General features: G+C 40.0%; 1 protein-coding gene across 1 annotated transcript in view; it reads right to left on the reverse strand.

The window, feature by feature from the left end:
- LOC103624943 (mucin-5B) overlaps positions 1-22,356 on the reverse strand; it is a 42,587-nt gene that overhangs the window by 12,725 nt on the left and 7,506 nt on the right. The window contains exons 8-33 of the mRNA XM_008644289.2: positions 22,252-22,351; positions 21,426-21,543; positions 20,072-20,210; positions 19,377-19,478; positions 19,107-19,176; positions 18,744-18,881; positions 18,020-18,184; positions 17,073-17,167; positions 15,457-15,583; positions 12,175-12,427; positions 11,133-11,185; positions 10,648-10,748; positions 10,193-10,344; positions 8,311-8,449; positions 7,541-7,651; positions 6,918-7,097; positions 6,289-6,525; positions 5,279-5,435; positions 4,939-5,067; positions 4,425-4,509; positions 4,181-4,218; positions 2,940-3,095; positions 2,024-2,089; positions 1,607-1,699; positions 728-969; positions 38-215 (exon numbers count right to left, since the gene is read on the reverse strand). Coding sequence (XP_008642511.2) covers positions 38-215; positions 728-969; positions 1,607-1,699; positions 2,024-2,089; positions 2,940-3,095; positions 4,181-4,218; positions 4,425-4,509; positions 4,939-5,067; positions 5,279-5,435; positions 6,289-6,525; positions 6,918-7,097; positions 7,541-7,651; positions 8,311-8,449; positions 10,193-10,344; positions 10,648-10,748; positions 11,133-11,185; positions 12,175-12,427; positions 15,457-15,583; positions 17,073-17,167; positions 18,020-18,184; positions 18,744-18,881; positions 19,107-19,176; positions 19,377-19,478; positions 20,072-20,210; positions 21,426-21,543; positions 22,252-22,351 — 3,424 coding nt within the window. The remainder of the gene's footprint in view (positions 1-37; positions 216-727; positions 970-1,606; positions 1,700-2,023; positions 2,090-2,939; positions 3,096-4,180; positions 4,219-4,424; positions 4,510-4,938; positions 5,068-5,278; positions 5,436-6,288; positions 6,526-6,917; positions 7,098-7,540; positions 7,652-8,310; positions 8,450-10,192; positions 10,345-10,647; positions 10,749-11,132; positions 11,186-12,174; positions 12,428-15,456; positions 15,584-17,072; positions 17,168-18,019; positions 18,185-18,743; positions 18,882-19,106; positions 19,177-19,376; positions 19,479-20,071; positions 20,211-21,425; positions 21,544-22,251; positions 22,352-22,356) is intronic.

A 22,356-nucleotide genomic window follows, 5' to 3' on the forward strand; every position in this document is an offset into this window, starting at 1 on the left:
ACATAACATAAATTTCAGGAATTCTCCTGCAACTTACACTGACACTCAGAGACTTCACAGCAACCAGTTTCATCAGAGTGATTCGTGAACGGGAAACCATTGACACAGAGTTTCAGTTGCTGAGGTGGGCAAGTCATGACAGACAATTTGACGTTGTTTCCTTCTCCCAGGCAAGTGGCAGTATGGCAGTTTCCAAAATTCCATGTTTCATTAAACTATCAATGAAAAAAAAAAAAAAAAAGAGGAGAGGCAAATAACAAAGTAATGTAATAAAAGCTTTAAAATCACACACAGCAAAACATTCCATCCAGTTAATTGTCTAGCATGGCAATATTTGGTGTCTATTCTGGCTCTGGAAACCAGGCAATATGAACCATATAGGAATCAACAGAGCCTTGATATCTACTTTTTTTGGTATATATATTAAGGTCCTGACCACTTCTGGTGGTGGGACACTGCAAGATGTGGCTTCCTAGTCTTTGTTCAGCTTAGGTAGCTCTGCCAACATACAATCATTTAGGTGTTTCAGGTGAACAGAAGAATCTTCAGCTTATTCTTTCAGTGGTGGTTTCTGGCATACTTCTAAATCATCTAATTCAGCCACACCTACAGTCCAGCTGTAGTACTGGATACCAGCATCAGAGGAGAACACCAAATCTTGGCTGCAGGCAATGCATGAATGGTGGAATGATGAATGATGAAACACATATTCTTCAAAGGCTCTCACCTTTCTGGGAGGGATGAGTGCAAGACAGTCACTCTCAGAAGTCCTTGTGGGAGCAGGAACTTGGTTTGTTACACCAGGAGCAGGTGTTGGTGGACAGGCTTCAGAATGTGGATCACATATCTTGACGGTCTGAGTATGACCAGTTTTACACTCTGCCCAAATTAATTCAATCTGACATGATTTATTGCAGACAGAGTAAGCACAATGACCTGATATGTTCACTGGCAGAGAAACATTTTCTCCTGCAAGGGCAAAACCCAAGTGTTAGTCCAAGGCCTGATCACAGAGCAGCTGCATACTCAGCCCTGCATTTTACTATCTGGGTCTGTACCCAAAAGCCATGCTCAGGGCACTGTCTGTGTACAGCTCCTGGAATTCAGGGGCTGAACTGGAGAGCAGTTAATCCAAATGGCTGAGGGCTAATCTGAAATTCTGCTCTTAGATACATTAGAGGGAATTGAAAATGAGTACAAGAAGAGACAATACTGAATACATCATGGAGTGCATCTGGTCTTCACACACACCAGGAGGTAGGGGAAGCAGGAGATACTAATAGATGAAGAAGGGTCTTTCCTCCCCCATTTTTGGATTATTACTGTGAGTTACAAGCTCATGTTCAGCAATTTGGGATTCACAGCTCTGCTGACATCAGCAACTGCTATAAGTTTCCTTACACCAGGGGTGTTCAAACCAGAACAAAGTTATTGCATGTGGGACAGTTGCAGTTCTGAAGGTGTTAGCTACAGTTCAAAGATGTAACAACTTCTGGTAATATCTAACTGTGACAGGCAGAATGAGCACTTGCTGAAGCACTTTCATCTATCAGTACATCTTTCCATGTCAATGGTGCAGAAAAAAAAAAATCGCATGGTTTCTTACCCATTTGTATCAATTGTCCATTGTCATTGCAGAAGCAGGGAGCGGCTACCTCTGATGAGGGAGGTGCAGATGTTACATATTGCATATGTGGTTCTGCGGGAAATCAAATCAATTTATATTAAAATCCTCCACTACTCTACTTTCAAGCTCTATGACATCTCTTACATTCTCTACAACCACTAAAAAGAGAAAAAAATAATCTATTTTTTTGCCCCTACTACATTCTGTACATGTCCACACTCAAACCATCCTCTGTATTTATAAACACTCTCTCTATTACACGGTATGGTGCTGTAATAGTACACACACACACTCCCACTTGTATGTATTTTTTTTTCTATATAGAATACAATAAAAACCCCTTCTACTGTCACTTATTCATTCCAATTTAACATTTCTAGTCCTGCAGTACTTCACCTGACTTTGGAGAGGTGATTTCCAGTGGCACTCCATTTGGATTTTTAATACTTTCTTTTAAAGAAACTGTTGGTTTAAATAGAGACAGATCAATGCTTAGACATTACCAGTAGACATTTTACTATGCCACCTACAGTCTGCTTTCAATAATCCTTCCTTTTCTAGGTGTTACTCTACTGTACTTATTCCACTTGTTAACATTTTCAGTAAATACCAAACACACAGGCTCACCATCAAGTATTTAGCTCTTCCAATCACATGAGTAGAGAAGCTAACTTTTACTTTTCCTTGTTGCTCCTGTATAATTTGCTACCAGGATAATAAATTTTTTTTTAGCCACTTATTTTTATTTGTAATAATCATGTGGCAAATTTCCCACTCTCTTTTATGTCTTTTTGCTTCCTATTTTCTGCTTTTTCACATTCCATTCACTATGGAAAATCCCTTTTGAACAGGAGTTAACTGCCAGGAAGCTTTATTTTCATATTCCAGTGACCCATATGAGACTCACTTATTCCAATGCAAAAAACAGTACAATAAGAACCATAGTCTGTTATAGATGATAAGATGGAAAAAAACAAGATTTAGAAATATGAAATATTGGGACTAACAACACCAGAGTGTCAAATGTGATATGCTCAAGCTTATTGTAAAAGTTGTAGTGAAAAATCTCTGAATCTTTCTATTGTCTCTTAGCCTCACTGACAGTAAGGTCAGCAAGAATCTCTAAAAGTTACACTTTTGGTCCTCCCCACAAGACCCACAAGCTCTGATCCCTCAGTTTTGAAACTTCAAAAGTCTTAAATTCTGTTCTTATCCTAGACATGCAGTAGGAGTCTTTTTCCAAGATGGATAAATCTTATTACCATTACAGACTTCCACAGAATCACCACCAAGCCTCTTATCAATCTAGTACCTTTTGCTGGTGTAGGTGGAGTTCTGCAGGGGGTTAGGGCTTTAATGATCTGTCCATTAGGGCCACAGACAGCTTCGCCACACTCGGTCCCATACACGTGGCTGTACACAGTTTCATTTAAGGTATAGGTCTTCCCATTGTGGCAGCAAAGGCAAACTGAGGCACCAAAAGAGAAAATGCCATGGCAACAGAGAACACTTGCAGTATAAATACAAATGAAAAGCAAGCTAAACACTGCGTTTACCCTTCTGAAGCTCACACAGCATCAAACATTAATTACCCGGCTGAAAAACTTTCTCAGTTTCTACTTGAGAAGCTGCGCTGGGAGTCTGTCTCATTTATTTAAAGTGTGTTGGATTCTGGTTGCTGGTGTTTCTTGGAGTCAGCTTGCATAGAGGAATAACTGGTTGGTAAAAGCATGAGAACTGGTACTGCCCTAACCTAGCATGGAGCACAGGAGAACTCCCCCTGGGCAGGGAATGTGACTGGGATTACTGTCTTTCTGAATTACAAAACACTGGCTCAGGAGGTGTTGCACAACTGTTTCCATCTGTGAATGAGGAGCATGCAGTGGTACAAAATTTCATTTAAATATATGAGAAACTCTCCAGATTTTGGAGACTGTATATGTAAGAACCAAAGGAAGTGTATCTACTACTGTAACAAAATCAGCAAAATTGAAAATGTGTTGTCTACTGGGTCATCCTGCATTTTGGGATGTGATTTCTCCCAGATATGGGAATGAACTGATACTCTACCTTAGCCAAATGTGTCCTTTAGGCACACAAACATGTATCTATCTAATAAGCTGTCTTAGCTTATTTTATGAAATTACTGGTCAAGAAACGGCACTTCTACAAAATTTTCCTTGTTCTAAAAGTACTTATTAAGAGAGATACCACAAATGGCCTGCTACAGACTGACTATCTATCAATCAATCAATCTATCTATCTATCTTCACTGACTATCAAGGAAAAGTGGAAAAGTGGAGAAGTAGTATTTCCCTGCATAAGATGAATCCCACGTATCATACCTCTCTCCTTCCTCCATATGATTATCCTTTAGATAGTTCTTGGGGTCAAAGGCTGCATTTTGCTTATCAAACTGTATCTGCACTGCTGTGCATCCACCTATTAAACCACCTATCTGGACTCCTATTATCAATACATTTGCAGTAATGTGATGTTGGGTTGTTTCAGTCCTGCCATCACTCAGTGCTTGGTGAGAGTGGTGAAAGTTACCTTTGGAGTCTTCAGTGCATAGTTTCTCTTTGGGGTCACTGAAGAGAAAGAGTAAAAAAGAATTGTTTTATTGAAATGAATTAGTACATGGAATAACAATGTCTGCAATTGTACCTACTTTTACAAAAAAGCTTACTCCTGGAGGATTTAATGGTAATTGCCACTGCCTATAAACATTAACAAAACACTTCCTAGTTTGTCCTTTCCGGCCCTATTCTACCTTTCTTACCATCAACTGACCTACCATGAAGTGCAGTTGAGGAGGGAGACACACTCCCTGCTCTCCTCATCAAAATACGGCTTGTCAGGACTACACTCTGGGTAACAGCCTGGAAAATTAAACAAAGCATTCTTAGCCTGGGTTACACAGATACAGGAAGGTACATAAATACCTCTACCAAATACAGATTTGATCCCCAAATGAATGTGATTCCAGTATGAATGTTCTTTTTACTACTGATTATTTCCCAAGTCCTCTTTTTACCTCTCTCCCCAAAGTTTTAATTTACTCCGTTTGTCAACAGATAATTATTCTTTGCAAATTTATATTGAATGGTGTTTTATCTCTCCATATATTTAAAGGCAACAGGCAAATGGTGCTATGAATGGCACCATCACACGGGGAATTAGCAAGGCATGGTCAATGAGCTTCTGCGACAGATGGGATAACCTTTCAGTCACCTGGATGCTTAAGACGTTTCAAACCAGACTAGCAGCTGTGACTCCCATAAACTGCATTAAAGTCAAGGAGGAACTACCTTCTAAACTGTACAGCAAGTTCCCACATTTCCCTTGTGGGTTCCTGCAGGTCCTTAGACAAGGGGCTCCACAGGGTTTATAGAACCACTCATGTTTATCAGGTGGATTGTAATAATCGCAGAACACAGCTGGAACAGAAGAATAAAGAACCTTTAGGCCTCAGACACGGGGCAGGGACTATTTTTAAATCTTGTTTAAAAGATTTTAATAAAATAAACATGATAAAAAGAGCTTGTTCAGTCACATATGCATAGTGTTTTGTGTTCTGCTCTTCTTTATCCCGTGTGCCTGAGCACAAGGAGCAGTGCTTTCTGTGTGCGTTTTCAGCACAGTACTTACGGCAAATGGCAGGGGTTCTCCAGTTGATACAGACACCAGCTCTGCTGCAGCTCCTCGAGTAAGCAGCAACTGAGGTACAAAAGCACTCACAGTCTCCCACACTGTCACAGCCACAGAAGTCAGACACACAAGATTCATAATATGGAATTGGGTTCACCTGTCAAAACAGTGACAGATCTGTCACTACAGCTGTATCTGCTGCACTGCGCTTAATGAGGGAAAGGGCTCTGAATTTCTGTCATGCACTGGCAGTTTGTCACAGACTGGGATTGTCATGAGGGAGCCATGATCTTTTACAACAGGTAGTTTTCTATTTTCACCTGCCTGGTAGAACTGGACTCCAAATCTTCCCATTCTCATATGTGTAATGCTGCCACTTACACTCAAAATGTCTTCCCAGTGACTGAACTACTTTGTTTTGGCTTAGCACAACTACACAGCATGTTCACTCTCCAGCTGAGAGACAGTGGTTAAATGAGTATAAAAGTAAATCCTTTTTCCACTGAACTTCATGTCTCTTGTGTTTTTACCATTGCCAACATAAACTAACCAAGGAAATTAAGCCAAGTTTGTTTTTAAAATTGTTTATTAAAGTGCAGTGAAGCTTTGTACAGACATTCTAATTAAGAAGAGTAGCTTTTTTTCTGTTTATGTTAATTGAATTTGTGACTAAAATAAACCAAATAATTGGTTTCTTTAGATAACTTGAATGAACTTCCCAAGGATGACCATACAAACAGTCCTAGACTAACTTATCTCTACATTTCACAGATACCTAACTTTCTGCTTCTGGTGGTCAACTATTATGCTCTTTATCTTCAGTTGTTCAAAACAGGCACTGCTGTTTCCTCAATACTGGGCAACAGGATTTAACTGGCATAGCTGTGAAGTGAGGTTTTGAGAGAGGTAGCCTTGTACTAGTGTGTAGTAGCCTAGAATAGTAAAAATGTGCTGCAAAATAGCAACAAATATCGAGTGGGAAATTACTGAGGATGAGAGAACAGGATTACCTTACTGTGACAGGCTTCAAAGATGTTACTCTTAATGATGCTGCAATGCTTCTGTCCCAGGGCAGACTTGAAAGGCTGATCTGCACACAGGTCCGTCATGTTTATATTTGAGCAGGTGCTTGTTATTTTCCAGCTGTTTCCAAACTCCTGGATGCTCATCTCCATGGACTGCCCTCTGGTTGTGAAGTCATTCCTTGAGCGGCCATCAAAGTCCCCACAAAGACCACAGACTTTTCCCTGTGTAATTTGTGTACAGTAAATGGTACAGTAATGGTACAGGCACAGTAAATGGTTTGGTTATTTTGAGTGCAGTTCACTCTTTGACAGAAATAAACTATAGAACCTGTAAAGGCAAAATAGCTGCAAGTTTCTAAATAGACATTAAAAAATGGCTTAGAAAAAGCTGGTCTTCAAGTGACAAAAACTCTCTTAATGTGTTTCCAATACTTCTAGCCCCAAATATTTTGGAGTGTTTCATACTGACTGAACAGTGCAAGATATGGCCTGCTTGCTGCTTCTTCTTGCCCACTAAACCAAACTTTTTTTGAAGCCCTGCTTTTCTGGGGCTCCAGTTCTGGATGCACAACTCTGAGTTTGAAATCATAACTGCCAGTCCATCCCATGCTTACCTGGAAAGATGGTGCCACATGAACAACAACAGTAGTCTTTTGGTCCCACATGAAGTTCATCCCTTGATTAGTTTCAATTACAATATAACCTCCTCTGAGGTCCACTTTGTAATTTTTCTCAGCTCCTGGATCAGTGGCTATCTCCTGAATTCTTCCTTCCAAGAGCCTTATTTCACTGCTCTACAAAGGAACACATACATTGCATGGAAGGAAATCAAACAGAAAACTTAGTGCAACAGCACTGGCACTCTGCCTCTTGTTCTTTGTCTTATTTTTCTGTCATCTTCACACTCTGTCTTGGTTCACTGCCAGATGTGTGAGCCACAGTCACAGATGCCCAGAGCCTACTGTCACAGATGCAAACACACACACACACACACAAATGCACATGCATGGAGTGCTGTTGACTCCTTGCATCTTTCCCCTCATCCACAGAAGCGTTCAATCTATGTTAACATCAAATACCTAAACCTTTCCCAAATTCCCTGCGTTTGCTTGCTGGCTGTTTGACTTCCTTATAGGTACTCTCTAGCAGCAACTGAGCTGGAATCTAAGAAGATGATACAATAATTACTAGAAAATCAAGACTACAGCTCCTTAGTTATAGCCAGTTCTAGACAAACCTCAAAAATCAATGTGATCTTTAGGGAGCAGATGGAGTGTGACTTCCCACAGGCGTTGTTCTGAATCACAATCCGGAAGGTGCCAGCATCCATGTTATTAGGGCAAAAATCCTTAGAAAAACAGATAACATTTTATTAGATCTTGTCAGGCACCTAGACCAGTCATAAGCATTTTCAAGAGCTCTAAATGAATGACTCACTGATCTGACTTCTTTATTCACCAAAACTCTAGGAATTTTAGAAGAATCTGGTGGAAGATGACCTGGTGGCAGGTTCATACTTGACGAGGATTTTCAAAAACCAAAACTAAGGGCTTGTCATGGCAGCAGTCCAAAAAGGTAAAAATGTGTTTTATTAAAATTAGCAAAACCAACTGTAATTTGGGGATGACAAAATGTCTCACTGAGTGCTGTCCCATTACATGCAATTATTATGCATGAGGCTCACACGTTAATCTCTGTGTTCTTCTGTCACAACAAAAATAATGTCAGTCTTGGGTGGCTGAGAAAAACACTTCTCAACACCGCACCAATTCCTTTCCCTTGAAAATGATGAACACAGTGCCCTCTTGTGTCACTTCTGAGGGTCAGTTTGCTTTGTTTTACGTGGAAAATCTCACTGTATCAGCTCTAGGTACAAGAGGAGGGGAGCAGGCTCTGCTCATCAGTGTTGGCATTTTTGCATAGGAATGCCTTTTAATTACCCAGACGGGAGCCTACAGTGTAAGCTGTGAAAAGCATATGGATGGGAAAGTGAAAATAAATTGATACCTGAGCTAGGATATAGTCACAGTCTCCCAGGAAATCAAACTTCTCCCCATCAAAGCTCATGTAATGCCCGTTTCCATACACAGTGCAGGTTCCCTTGCAGGGATTGTCCGTGCAGTTCCACTGCCTTTTGTTGCAGGTGCTGGGAGGCAAAATGCAAAGAATCACAATGTTTGCATGAAACATGGGCTTTCCTTAACCCCAAACAGGAGCAGAATAATTAAAAGTCTTCTTGTTTGCAGTGCCTTTTCAACTGTTCTGAGATCATGCCATGAGATGACACATCAATCAGAAAGGTCATGTTTACTACCCAGACACACTTATTCTGTTATTTCCTTCAAATAGATTTTAAATAATTGAGTCCTGGCAGCAGACAGTGGGGAGACAAATTCAAGGTGAAGAACTGAACGTTTCAACCATTTCTGAATAATTATCTGTGAGGAATCATGTTGCAGTTCTGTTACAGTCATGTGAACAAATATTACCTCTGTCTTTCCTGGAGTTTGGCTGAGGTGGAGAGAATTTTTTCCCTCAGCAGCCCTCATGGTGCTGTGCTTTGCACTGGCACCTAGAAAGGTGTTGGTAACACCCCGGTGTTTTGGCTACTGCTGAGCAGCACTCCCACAGCATCACTGCTGTCTCTGCAGCATTCTCCCCCTCACCAGTAGGCTGAGGGGGGACAAGGTTTTGGAAGGGGACAGAGACAGGATAGCTGTCCCCAAATGGCCAAAGGGATATTCCAAACCATGTGATGTCTGCTCAGCAATAAAAGCTAAGGGAATGGGGTGGCTGGGGTGGGAACAGTGTGGCAATTGTTATATTTGTTTTCTGAAGCCCTACTCCTTAGAAAGTGGGCTGGACATCACCTGCTGATGGGAAGTAGGGAATAAATATTTTCCTTTTCTTCTGCACACAGTCTTTGCTTTTGCTTTGTTAAACCATCTTTATTTCAACCCATGAGTTTTTTCTGTCTTATTTTGTCCTCAGCCTTGTTCTGCTTAGGAAAGTATTGATAGAACAGCTAGGTGGCCACCTAATGTCCAGCCAAAGTCAACCCACAACACTTTGACAAACCTTACCTCTAGTTCAGGAGGACTGTATACAGAAAATTTAGTTGTTACAGCCCTGATGCAGAGACTGCATTTTCTTTCCCATGTGTGTCCTCTTTTCATAAGAAAACTAAGCCCTCACTGCAATAAAACTTCTTAATAGCAACTTCTGTGATAGCAACAACTGCTTATCAGGTTTTGACTTCACATGTTAAACTTGATTGCCTGTACCAATGGTGCTTAGACCAAAGTGTTTCTAGCTCTTATTTTCTGTGCATCCATTTGGCAGAACTATATAGTCTCATCCTTGTTAAATAATGGATAAAGATTCAATGCATTTTACCCACCATGATCAGTAATAACAGTGAAATCTATGGCAGCATTATTGGATCCAGAAATTGGAGCAACTGGAGTATTAATTTATCCTGAGAACTATGCATCTGGAAGCACTGCAAGTCTCAAGGGAGGACCATTGCAATTCCTCTTTGAACAAATTCAGTCGTTTTTCAGGGTTCAGCTGTGTGCAACAGACACAGACTCAATCCCCCTTATTGAATGGGCAGCTGCAGACCAGCCAGGGTAAGGCTGGTGTTTCTGAAGCTGGTGGGAAAGCAGAAAAGGATGGAAATCGTTTGACAGAAGATATTAGTTCTTGTTCTTCCCAAGTGCAGGCTCATGCAGCATGGTGCAGAGAAATACTTCCCCTTTTATTTTTACTAGCAGCCCAATGGCTGTCACGATGAAGAGGAAGGCTTCAAAGCACAGGCTGCCCCATGGGTGCATTATGGACTGACAATTTTAACTGTTACAAAGCAAACCTCCCTGGGATAACATACCATGTGTTGCAGTCCACTTTGATGGTTTCCCCAGGTTTATAAAAGTGTCCTCCATGGACACATGGGCATTGATCTTTGGGAATACATCCTCCGCTGCCATCCAATACCAGTCCATCAGGACACATGCAGCCAGAAACACATTCTGTGACATACTGCACGTTTGAAGACACAAGAAGAGACAATTTGTTAGTGCACAGAAAGAACAGGGAACCAGCAGAGGTGTGCTAGCTCTGGATGCCAAAGTTTTGGATTTTTTAAAAAACTCCTTAATTGCAAGCTAGTGGCAATCATGCTACAAATATCTCATGGATACAGTGTTAGCTACAGCTGCTGTGTTATCAGTGAAGCAGTTGGTGTGTGCCCAGCATAGCATGTTCCCATCAGTGCTTGATAAGGGCAATCCTACATGCCCAGCCGCGCTGTCCTGTGCCCCTGCTGGGAGGTGAATTCCTTACACAGTGCATGTCCTGCGTCTTGCAGCTTTTCTGACACTCTGATCCAGTCGCTCCGGGACCTGCAGAGCTGCAGTTGAAGTAATACATAGGAGCTGGGCAATCTGCAGTAGGAGAAAACATTTCAGGAAGGTAATTTAGAGAGAGCAATAAGGATGCCATCAGCAATTGCAAAACCAGCCAGAGGATTTCAGAGAGAAGCAGGTGTCTATCATTTAAAGTTTCTAATAGTTTTGCTTCTGCCCAATAACAGTGCAAGGAGAAGAAGGCAGATAACTTATAAGTTTTGGGAAATATCCTCATCTTCTAAAGAGTCTAGCAAGTCTGGTGACATTTTACAAAGACAAATGTTATCAATAACTAACACATTTCAGGGAGAATGAAAAAATGTGCAGAATACTAAAATGTTACAGAAAGTGAGAGATAACACAGAAAAACATTATAAATACTGGCTGACACCATAATGCCATTATTTAACAAAATCTCACCTTTTACCAAGACAGTTTCTCCAATGCAGTCTAATCTTCCTTGAATGCATTTGCTAAAGAGATTCCATAAAACAAAACACATCAGCTCTTTGCACGTTTCTCCCTCACTAGAGAGAAAGGCAGTGCAAAGCTTCACTTGTCACATGAATAACAAATTCCTATCAAAATGAATATTTGGTACAGCTATCAGTTTCACAGACATGAATTATCATACCCAGAAGGAAGATTAAAAGACCCAGCTCTTAAATACTCTTCCTTCATCTGCCACAGGTTTATTGTGTGTTTTCCCTAAATCAAGTTTTTTCTAAGCATCCATTTTCCACTCCATGAGATAAGACTAATACTTTCTTATATAAGAGATCTCTTAAATTACTAAATGAATATGTGATTACAAAATAGGCTAGAATCCTCAGCTGGAAGACAGACAGAGAATATATAAACATCTAAAGATATTAAAATAGCCTTCCCCTGGCAGTGGTTTGCATTGCTGCCCTAAGCTAGTTGAAAATGCAAACAATGACAATTGTTTTTCACTGCAAATGCAAGTTAATTGTGTCATTTTTAGTACTTCCCCCAAATTTTTCTCTCTCTCTTAAAAAAAAAAACAGTTTAAAACCTGAAATTTGGGTGTTTTTTTCCCAGACCATTTTTATTTTTTAAATAGTCTGCAGGATGGTGTGGTGGTTTTCACTTCCTGTTTTCATTCCGAAGCCTGAAACTCCTCCAAGCCTTCTGTGTTCTAGAAAGCTTGCTCCCACTGTTTATGGATATTTTTTTACAGAACAATGAACTTTGCGTAGAGACAGATTACAAATATTGATCTACTTAACATGTTTTCAGGTTCCTGTTTGCTAGCATAAACATAGGATCTTAACCTTTGTTGTGGCTGCACTTCCTGCCAGGGGAAGACACAGTCTAGGAGAAATTTGTCATGATTCCTAACTGAAAAATGATGCCATTCATGGATTGGGGCAGAGACTTCCCCTGCAAGCCCTGATGTCCCCAGGCACCGAGCAGCCTTTGCGTCATCAGAGCAACTCACCACATGAGTTTGTCCTCTTGGAAGGAGTTGCCAGGCTGAACAATCTTGCCTTTGTAGTAGCAGGGACAGTCATCTGGAGCTACACATTCCTCCTCATCGTTCAGGTAGGTGCCTGCAGGGCAAGCACAGCCCTCCATAGGCGCGATCTGAACCTTGCACAGCGGGTCAGGTTCATCCAGCGAGCGGCAAGACTGGTTACAGTGCTTCACACTATAGTTATAAACCATAGTCTCAGGACACTCCTCAGAGGGATCTTTGCAAGAGAAATAAAAGGGATGTATGGCCTTCTTTGTGCAATCATCTCTCATGATTTTAATATGTCTTTCTGCACACTGGTAGCCATAAATGTGCTTTTATCAAACCACCAGACCTTGTCTCCCAGGGATCTGGGGAAATCTACTTGCATAGCCTGAACTATATGACACTGAATACTGAAATACTCAGCAGGGTGAATCTTTTTGTAACTTCCACAATTTACATTTCTATCTTATGCCAAGAACTGAAACCAATAACTTCTGACTTGTTAAAATTTTATTTTCTGACCTTTACTGATTTCTTTGGCTGGGAATAACTTAAGAAATGACCGTATTTAGTAAGAGAAAAATTTTGATATTAAATGGCAGTGACAAGGAACTCTGCTAATCATTTGATGCTACCAAAGAAAGGGTGTTTCAGTTCTCACAGATGTCTTGAGGAAAACTTTTGTCGTCATCCTCTGGGGAAATGAGAAACAACAGTTTCTAAGATCTCTGGATGAACCAAACAGGTAAATACCAAAATCTAAAGAGCTCAACTAACCCTGTAAGACAGTACAAATCTGGTTTATTTTCACAGGCTGAGAGTATGCACCACCACCAAAGCTGTGTCATAAAATCTGCAGTACTACAGATCCATTGGGATGACATCAAATTTTGTCAGGGAACATCACCCACATTAAGGCTGCATTTTTCAAGAAAGTCTGGTATCCAGATTCCTTTGAAATTCAATGAGAACTGGAGATCTAGTCATCTTGGGCCTCTTTCCAGTTCTGCAGATTTAACCCCACAGCTGTTTTTCAGACATACACAAATGCACTAGAAGGTCCAGGGGAGCTGATCATGGGCACCTGTGCTAATTAGCCTTGCAGCAATGCTAAGAACTTCTCAGCAATAGGTTCCATGCTTAAATAAAACTCTCTATGGTTTTCCAGTCCATGACTGTGGCACACTTTCTTAGATTAGTTAGTGTGCTAGGCTTGTGTACACATTCAAAACTAGCACCTGTACCACAATAAACCAGTTGGATTTCTGGTCCTAGCTGGAGCAAACACATGTAAATCAGGCAAGCCATATTCTATTTTATAGGCATTCTTTGAAGATACAGCAAGTGGTATTTGTAAGTCAAAATAGGCCAAATAAAAAAGATATTAATAAAGACGTTGAATATGAATTTACATGTGTCTCAATTGTTACCTATTAATACAACAAAATAATGTGTCTACTTTCTCCCTTTAAATTTTCATAGAGGAAGAAGATCACTTTTGATTAAAGTGAGATCTGGTAAAAGGTTACTTGATTGTAGTGCTCATGGTCACAGGAGTGACACACATCTTAGATGACAAATCACAACTGGAGGCATGAGTGCAGAGAACACGAGCATTCCAAAGATACCTTCAAGCTAGCTTGCACAGGGAGCACTAGAAAAGCAGTGCCATGGCTTAGCAAAGACTGCTCGCCCCAGTGATCTGCTGGGCGACCAGCAACTCCAGTGGTGGTTCATGCTTCTGCTAAAGAGTGTGTAACAGGTGAGCACAGTTAGCTAGCAGGGTTTGCTTGTTTCACACACTCTACTGACTGCAGTGCAGACATCTGCTTAGGATACAGCCTGCCTTGGATGCTGCCTGCAGAGTGGCTGCAGCTTCAGGAGCTGGAACAGTTTTTCCAACCCCCGCAATGGGACAGAACACAGAGTGAACATTGTGGCCCATTTATTCTTTCACTCATGAACAATTCAACCTTCACTCTTATCACAGTCATGTTCCCAAAAGATTATTTCTTCTTAAATAAGTCCTAAAATGATTGTGCTGATTAAGCCCTTAGCATTTTTTCTCAAGGTTACTGCACTATTTGAGTCAATATTACCTTCTGTGCCTTAAGAACACAGATTTCAGCCAAACCTATGCTGTGAACTAGTCTTGATTTGCCATAAAAAATGTCAGTAATTCTGTGTTGGGAACAAAGCTTTCAATAAACAGTGGCTGTGTCTAGTGCATAACTCTGCAGGGTTCTAGGACAATTTACTGTGGACTATACTGTGTTCCTTTGAATTATTTCAGCACAGGTTTGTGAAATTGTTCTTACCACAGTCTTAAATGCTTTTGAAAATGCATCATCCTAGTTACATTGTTTGCCTCTATTAACTTACCCAGCTGGCCTCTAAGTCAGGTAATTAAATTGATCATAGCTGCATCAAGCTCCAAAATCATAATCACTGTTATGTTGTCTATTCAGATGTGCTATTAGTCAAGAAACCCATACATCTATTTTCATGTTGATACAGGAAAATCTCACTTGAACTATCTGACCATCAATGACAAACTGGAAATTTTGAAGCAAAATTCAGAATCCAAGATTGTGAGTTTTATTCTCAGGTCTTATGCCATCTTATAATAAATTCTGGCAATGCCAAAGGAAAATACATACATATGTGGACTCTGAACTCAGGATTTGGTGACAATGTGTATGTCCGGGAAACTTCTGTTCATTTTTTAGATAATCCTGAGCTGAAAATGCCTTTAAAGATTTTCCCATTCTCAGATATCACCAATATATATTTATTAAAATACATTACTATTTTCCTGCAAGATGCAAAAATGCAGTTAATGAGAGTGATGTCATTTGTATTGTCTGAGACAAGAGGACTGAATATACTGTAAAAAAGATATTGGAATTAAAATACATGGGGAAGCCCATGTGTTCAAAAGTAAACTAATTGCTAACTAAACCTAAACTAAAACTAACCCTAACTTCTGGTTTGATTTGGCTAATATGCCTTGTACTGTTTTGCTTCTCTGAGTACTGAATTCACCTAAGCTTTTACACAAGGAACATGCACTGTAAGAGCATTAAGCGACCATTAACTGATTTTGGCAGGATGAAGAATTTTATAGAATAAATGCTTATTTTTCTTTTTCAGAGACTCTCTAACTTGATGACTAAAGACAAAAGATACTGACTGCCACAAACAGGGCTATACTGAAGCTGTTCCCCCATATCCCTGCCCAAGGAATTTCAGTTCACATACCACAGACACCCTGCCTCCAGCCCTGCAGGGACATGCCTGCTGAAGCACAGTCTCTGGAGTAAGTAGAGAGCACACTGCACAGTGCAACTTCACTCTTCTCAGCATTGCAGGTGTCATACATGCATTTCTAAAGGACAGAAAAGGATGTGGGTATTATTATGTCCAGCTCATGGAAGAAACAGAGAAACATGTAGCAATTCAAAAGCAGTCAACCAGTATCTTTTTAAAAAGGTATCATTACCAATGAAAATATCTCTAAGAGAAAATGTATGCTAATAAATACTACGGAAATGTGAGAAATAGCAAATCAGTTACAGAAACTGCAATGATATTATGTCTAGCACTCATTAATAGATGAATAATAAGAAAGATGAGGGCACCTATAGTTCATTAAAACACTAAGAAATGTCTATACCAGCCTCCCATGAAGATGTACAATCTAGGACCTATATTGTCAAAATATATCAATGTACAATATTGCACAGTGATGACTGGCACTTGTGTACCTATCTAGTGAGCAAATAAGATACACCCAATTACATGACAGGTGCATGACAGCAGATGGTTTCTAGAGAGCCACTCATATGTAATGACATTTTAAGAACTAGTTACGTAAGTATGGCTGGGATTTAAAGCTTCAGTTCTTTTTACTGTGTGAGCTGTACAAAAGAGCACAGACACAGCCAGTCACTCTAGAGCAGTAGGATCATACTGCATAGACAGTGACTTATCCTGCCATTACTGATGTTGTGGAAGAGGCTTTCATGAATCATAGTTTAAAATCTGATGAGATCAGCAGGAGTAACAGACATATCTATAAGAAACTGGTTATTACTTTTCCTTAATTGAAAATTGCAAAATCCTATTTTCTTTATAGTTTACATGAATTCTCAAGTATGTGTATTTTCCTCTGGGAGAGGTAACACATAAGCCATATTTGTAAAGGTATCTGAAGACATACTACATTCTAGGCAAAAATTTCGGGCTCAGGTATTTTCTCAGTAATTTGTATCACACACACACACCCCCTGAATGAACTTTCTGTGTTTTTGCAGGAACTTCTTTACCATCCACATAAATGTGGCAACTCTCTAGCTCAACCAGCTTCCTCAGAGCATTATAGAGCTGTACACCAAGAGAACAGCTTCAGGCATTCAAAACACAAGGAGACCAACACAATTCCACGGTAATAAATGAGATATAAATAATGTAAATACATAGTCTCTCCCCAGATGGGAGTTTTGAACCAAGTCAGAGGAAATCTATGGTGCTGGTAAAACTCTCAGCTCAATTTGACACAGAAACACTGATTCTGCTCGTCAAAGAGTGAACAGTTTTCACTCTTTGAAACTTTGAAATCTTGAACTGATTTTTTTCATTTTGCTTCTGGGTCATGCAACAGATGCCAGTGATGACAGTCAATTCTTTACACAGCTGTAGCCGAAAAGGCCCATCTTGGCACAAACTCTCATTTTATAATTTTTCTAATCAGCATCAGTGAATTTCTTTGTGACCAGTCACTACTGTAACCTATTTCAATCCCCTAGGCCAGACTAGCTTCATGGGGGATCAGTCTCTGGACTAGATTAAACGACCCATTTGGACCAGTGCCTTACCTTGATGTACACAGAAGGGTCTACAACAGAATGGCAGGCAGCAAACACACTGCTTGTATTGGACAGAAGAGCACACCAGTGCTGAGCAAATTTTTCTGAAGTGGGAAAAAATATCATTGTCCATAGTCACTTAAACCACATTACTGTCTGAATTAATATTCTTATCAGGTATCACATTGTACTAGAATGTCCTGAAGTGTTTAGATAATGCTGGATGGAAATACAGGTCATTAACATGTTAAAGGAATAAGCGTAGTTGGATGGACCTAGGATCTTCCTAGAAGAAAGGTTTCACCTTCCAAGTATTAACATTATTACTGCAGCTGGATTTGCAGAACATATACAAAACCTCCCCATTTTCACTGTTTTTCATCAAAATTTCCTAATTTTTTACAGTCAGGTAATTCCTTATAGTCAAGGGATAATATCAAGTATGTAATAATCAATGAGCTGTGTGGCTATGAACTGCAGCTTTAATTACATGTGGCAGTACCTAGGAGAGGTCAGTCCAAATCCTATATATATACAAATCCAGTCAAAGTGAGAAATCAGAGAGGACACCTAGTATAGTGCAATGCTTGCTTAACTCAGCACTGATGATAACTTCTTCCTCTGGACCTCAGCACAGCTGTAGCAACCTAGACTGGATGAAGAACTTGCCCAAATATTGGCAACCAAGTATGCTCTGCCTTAAATTTCTCTCACTGATGCTGTGTGTGCTTTTCAAGTCATCAGTGAATGTGTTCGTTCTTTCTCCAGTAGGGCTGTCTTTTTGTTTTGAAAGCAAAGCTATCATCTTAAAGACCTTCAGAACACAATGTTTTCTCTCTAGTAATAACCTCAAAGGCAGAGGGTTTTGATGCTTATGAGATTTCTAAAGCTTTTTTGATTATCCATCATATGAAAATTATTTCGCACTGATAAACCAGGGATGAAAAGCCTGGTACCTTTATCCACACTGTTTGAACAAGGATCTTCAAAGCTGTCCTCAACATCAAAACAGCTGGCTCTAGTTTTCCACGAGTTACCAAAAGCAGAAGCTGAATCTTCCACTGCTCCAGTGACTGTTCTGAAGTCATCAGTCTGGATGTTATTGAAATTGCCACAAAGACCTTGTGTGGGAGGCAAAAAAAGAAAAAGGCAAAAGAAAAGAAGAAATCGCTAGATGCATGAAAAAAAAATGGCTTCTAGATGAACACTCTTAGGTCGATAATGCACCTTGCCTGAGAGAAACCCATTTTCCTTCAGAGACTTCCTGATGTTCCCACAAATCAGATAGGACCCTGTATTTAGAGCGTAATTCTTATTTTTCTGCATTACAGTAGCACTTAGTGATAGCACAGGGATTGGAACTGCTTAAATGTGCTTCAGTAAACACTGGCAGACAGAGAATATCATCCCCAAAGGCTTAAAAACAAAGGAAATGGCAAGAGAAAAACAAAATGGGTCAGAGAGACAGGGTGTAATCCCATTGTGCATATAGGAAACAGAAGCACAAAATCTTAAATGGTGTCAACAGGAGATTGGTGGCAAAACCAAGAACATAGTCTGCATTTCACAAATCTCTGATGAAGGCCTGTTTAAACAGATGGAGTCTAAAAGATCTGCACACACTAAACACCACAGAGATTTTCTTCAGCACATTGAAGGGTTTAGCCTTTTGTGTCCTACCAGATGTGCGATTCTGAAAAGAATGATCGACTGTTATGGAGAGCTGCATTACGGGTTTCATTTGCACTCGAATCTGCACTCCAGCTGAGCTCAAGATTTTGATGAAAAATGTAGATTGTCTGAAGATGGTGATGCCATCTAAAGAAGAGAAAAAGAAAAAATGTTGTATGCACTTGCAAATCTTTATGAAGCTGAGTAAACAGGAACTTCCATTTGCTGGTGCATCCAGTAACACAGGGATTCCCAAGGAATCCCAGACCTACTATCCACCTAAAAATGAGTAGGGTCATGTTCTTTCAGAGAAATGAGAGGAAATCCCTCTGCAAATGCTACACTGTGGAAAGTGTGAAGAAGGGCGTTTACCTTTGTTTACGGGCAGCTTCACAATGAAATTGTTCATATAGATATTTCCACAGGAACATATTTTTATAGTCTGCAGGGAAAAGGAAAAAAGCCCATAGTAGTGAATGCATATGATGTGAGACAGACAAGAGCAACCTGGCAAGCTTCATTAAGCATTAAGGAGTAATGTCTTCAAAACCTCATCCCCTCTCAGTGTCCAGACACCATACAGGAATGTAGGGAAGATAAAAGTGACCTACTATGTATCACTAATTAAAGTCAGTTACTCACAGTTCTTCCTAGTGTGACCAATACATTCTTTAGGCAAGTCATTGTCCTTGAAGTCCCACACTGAACGATCTCCCCAATCACCACAACTGTGTCATCAGTGTTCTGAGAAGACATGAAAAAGGTATGTGCAGACATTGTTAGCATGTTACAGGATGGGAGCTAGAAGAGAAAAAGGTGTCACTGAAAGGCTAAGATGGAGCAATAAAAGAACTGGGGTATTTGATCTCTAACTGCAAACTGTTAATTTCATTGCCAAAATGAATAATTTTCACTAATTTTTCTTTGCACTCTGGTTCCTTGTTATCAGCCTGTGTGGATTTCATTTGCAAGCATTCACAAGGAATTCAATTTTTTTGCAGAAATTTTGGCTCATCCACTTCCTTCTGACAGGCACATGTGAAGAAAACTTCAGAAGAAATGCTTGAATCAATGCTAATACATCCATTAAGAACATTTAATTAAAAAAAAATAGTTACAACCGTGTTGAAGCTGCAAAATGTTGAAGCTAAGCATTAGCAATTGACTTGCAATCCATTTCAAATTCAAAAATTTACGGGGTTTAAGACTGAGCATGTGTTGAAGTGCTTTGCTGGATTGGTGCCATTTAGTTAAATTAAGTCATATAAAGCTCCAGCATAGTTTAACGCCTCGTGTTACTCAGGAGATTTAGGAGTGAAAAGAGAAGTTGCTCATACCTTAGCTAAGACATAATGACAGTTGCCATGAAAATTGAATCTCTTATTATCGAATGTTGTTATATGGAATCCTCCATCTATGTGGCAACTTCCAGAGCAGGGCAGAGAGATACAGCTCCAGTGGCCTCCTTTGCAAGTACTGTGCAAAACCCAAAAAGCAGCAGTTAGAATAAACACAGGTTTAAGGGAGCAAAGGTGATACATCATTTGAATCTGCACAGATGCAGCCTCTTTGTCTTTTTAGCTCGTTATCTTGGCTTTTTATAAAAACCCAGTGGGTGGAAGCCTTTATATTAGGCCCTTAAAGTGTGATGGTTGAATTCATCTCAGTGAGAAAGTTAACTGCACTGGGCTTTGAGCTGGCTCACTCACAGACACACTGGGATGGGAAAGCAAGAAATGGTTTCCAGAGCCTAAATTGTTTACTTGACTTTTTTTAAAGAAAGAAAGAACCCCTTCAAGCAGGATCTTGCAGCATCTTGTGCTACTGATGCAACTGTTCAGCAGATAATTGTGGAGGACCTGGGATAATGAGCAATTCTCACACCTGTGCACACAAGAAGAAAACAGCCCAGCTACGTAGGCTTGGGCTTCGAGAGATGTAAGTGAGGATGTGGCAAGATGGGAACTACCCAAAGCCCATTAAGTTCAATTACTCAAAATTTCTGGCATTTGAGGAGCATTTCCTCAAAATGCAGGTAATATTAATCCAAAGGGGTTTGTAGAACATTTGGCCATGCACCATACCACATTTCATTTCTCCCTATAGTAAAGCTTTAACCGATGGTCAAAAAATGATGTTATGTCACAGGAGCTCAGATAACACATACAAAGTAAGAAATAAAACTGTTTTGAGAGTAATATACCTAAGGTCTTATCACCTTTCACTAGTGCAGAATGGAGATGGGTTCAAGCTGGCAGGTTTTTTTCTAAATCAAGTCATTCTTAAGGATCAGGACTTCTGAGATCTGGCCTTTAAGTAGCCTTGTGGAGATCCAGATGTTGTTGGAAATGTCACTTATTAACATGGTATGACTTCTCACCTCACTCTAGTGGCCCAACTCTCTGAATTAATCACTGAAGAGTCTCATTTTTCTACATTCTGAAATGCTAAGCTCAGTTTTCACAAGCAGTTTCAAGTGAGGGTGGGTAATAACTATGTGTGGCTGAGGAATACCTCTAAGTTTTCCTACACTGTTGAAATTCAGAGCAAGGTTTTGAATAGTTATTTAAGACAAATGCCAGGAAAAGATTTAGAAAAAAAAAAAAAAGGAGGAAAGTACAGAATGCAACTCATCAATGTATTGAAATAAATGCTTCTGCCTTGTTAGTGCAATCAAGACCACAACAGTACCAGTTCTGGCAGGGAGTGGAATAAGTTCCTCCAGATGAGTAGACTTTGCCTTGAAATGTACAGGGGCAGCTGTCTCTGGGGATGCACTTCTTGCTGCTGAGGTCATCAAGGATTGTTCCTGTTCAGACACATTGGCTAGTTAATATTTCTTTGGTGAGTCTGGGAAACACCAGCAAGGAAGATTAGAGTAAGGAAAAAATTCTGGAGTATTCAGCATTTCTTAAAATGAATGGGACACTTTTAAAGGAAAACGCCACACCAGGCCCTTTCAGATGTTAATGGATAGGAAATACTTCTCAAAAGAGTTCAAATGAAAGCAATGCAAAACTCAACATTTCCTGTTATGAAATTTTTCACTGTGAGCAGGATTATCAAGTGCCAGATTGCAAGGGTGTGAGCCAGTTTTCATCCTTTTCTAATAGTGAATCTAACAGAAATCAGAACCTCATCTTAGACTATTTCATGTGCAAATTTATACATGCACATACCTTGAAATGCATTTATGTTTTGTGCCACTTAAACTACAGCAAGATTTAGTGTCATAGCAGAGAGGCCTCTCAACAGACAACTTCATCTGCATGCTTACTGTCTAGAGAACACCTCTTCTCTTTCCACATCTGCACCATATTTTTCCTGTCTAGTCCTTAGAAGTCTTTCCCTCTCCTCCTCCAGTGTCAGGTTCTTGAATCTTTAGAGATCTGGCTCTTCCAAGAAGAATGTTGTTAAATTATGCTAGAAGAAACAGTTTATTTGTTGTGTGAAAGGGAACAACCTCCCTTTTTGTCCCTTGATGTGTGAGATCATGGGCAGAAGTGAGCTGCCTTACCAGGAGGACAGAAACAGCCATCTGTACATGGGGCTTTACAAATCTTGCTCCTTTCTGGATCTGCACATGTGTCAGCACAGGAGTTTCCACATTCCATGTACTCCA

The sequence above is a fragment of the Corvus brachyrhynchos genome, unplaced genomic scaffold (assembly GCF_000691975.1).
Source record: "Corvus brachyrhynchos isolate BGI_N302 unplaced genomic scaffold, ASM69197v1 scaffold62, whole genome shotgun sequence".
In the NCBI taxonomy this organism is placed as follows: domain Eukaryota; kingdom Metazoa; phylum Chordata; class Aves; order Passeriformes; family Corvidae; genus Corvus; species Corvus brachyrhynchos.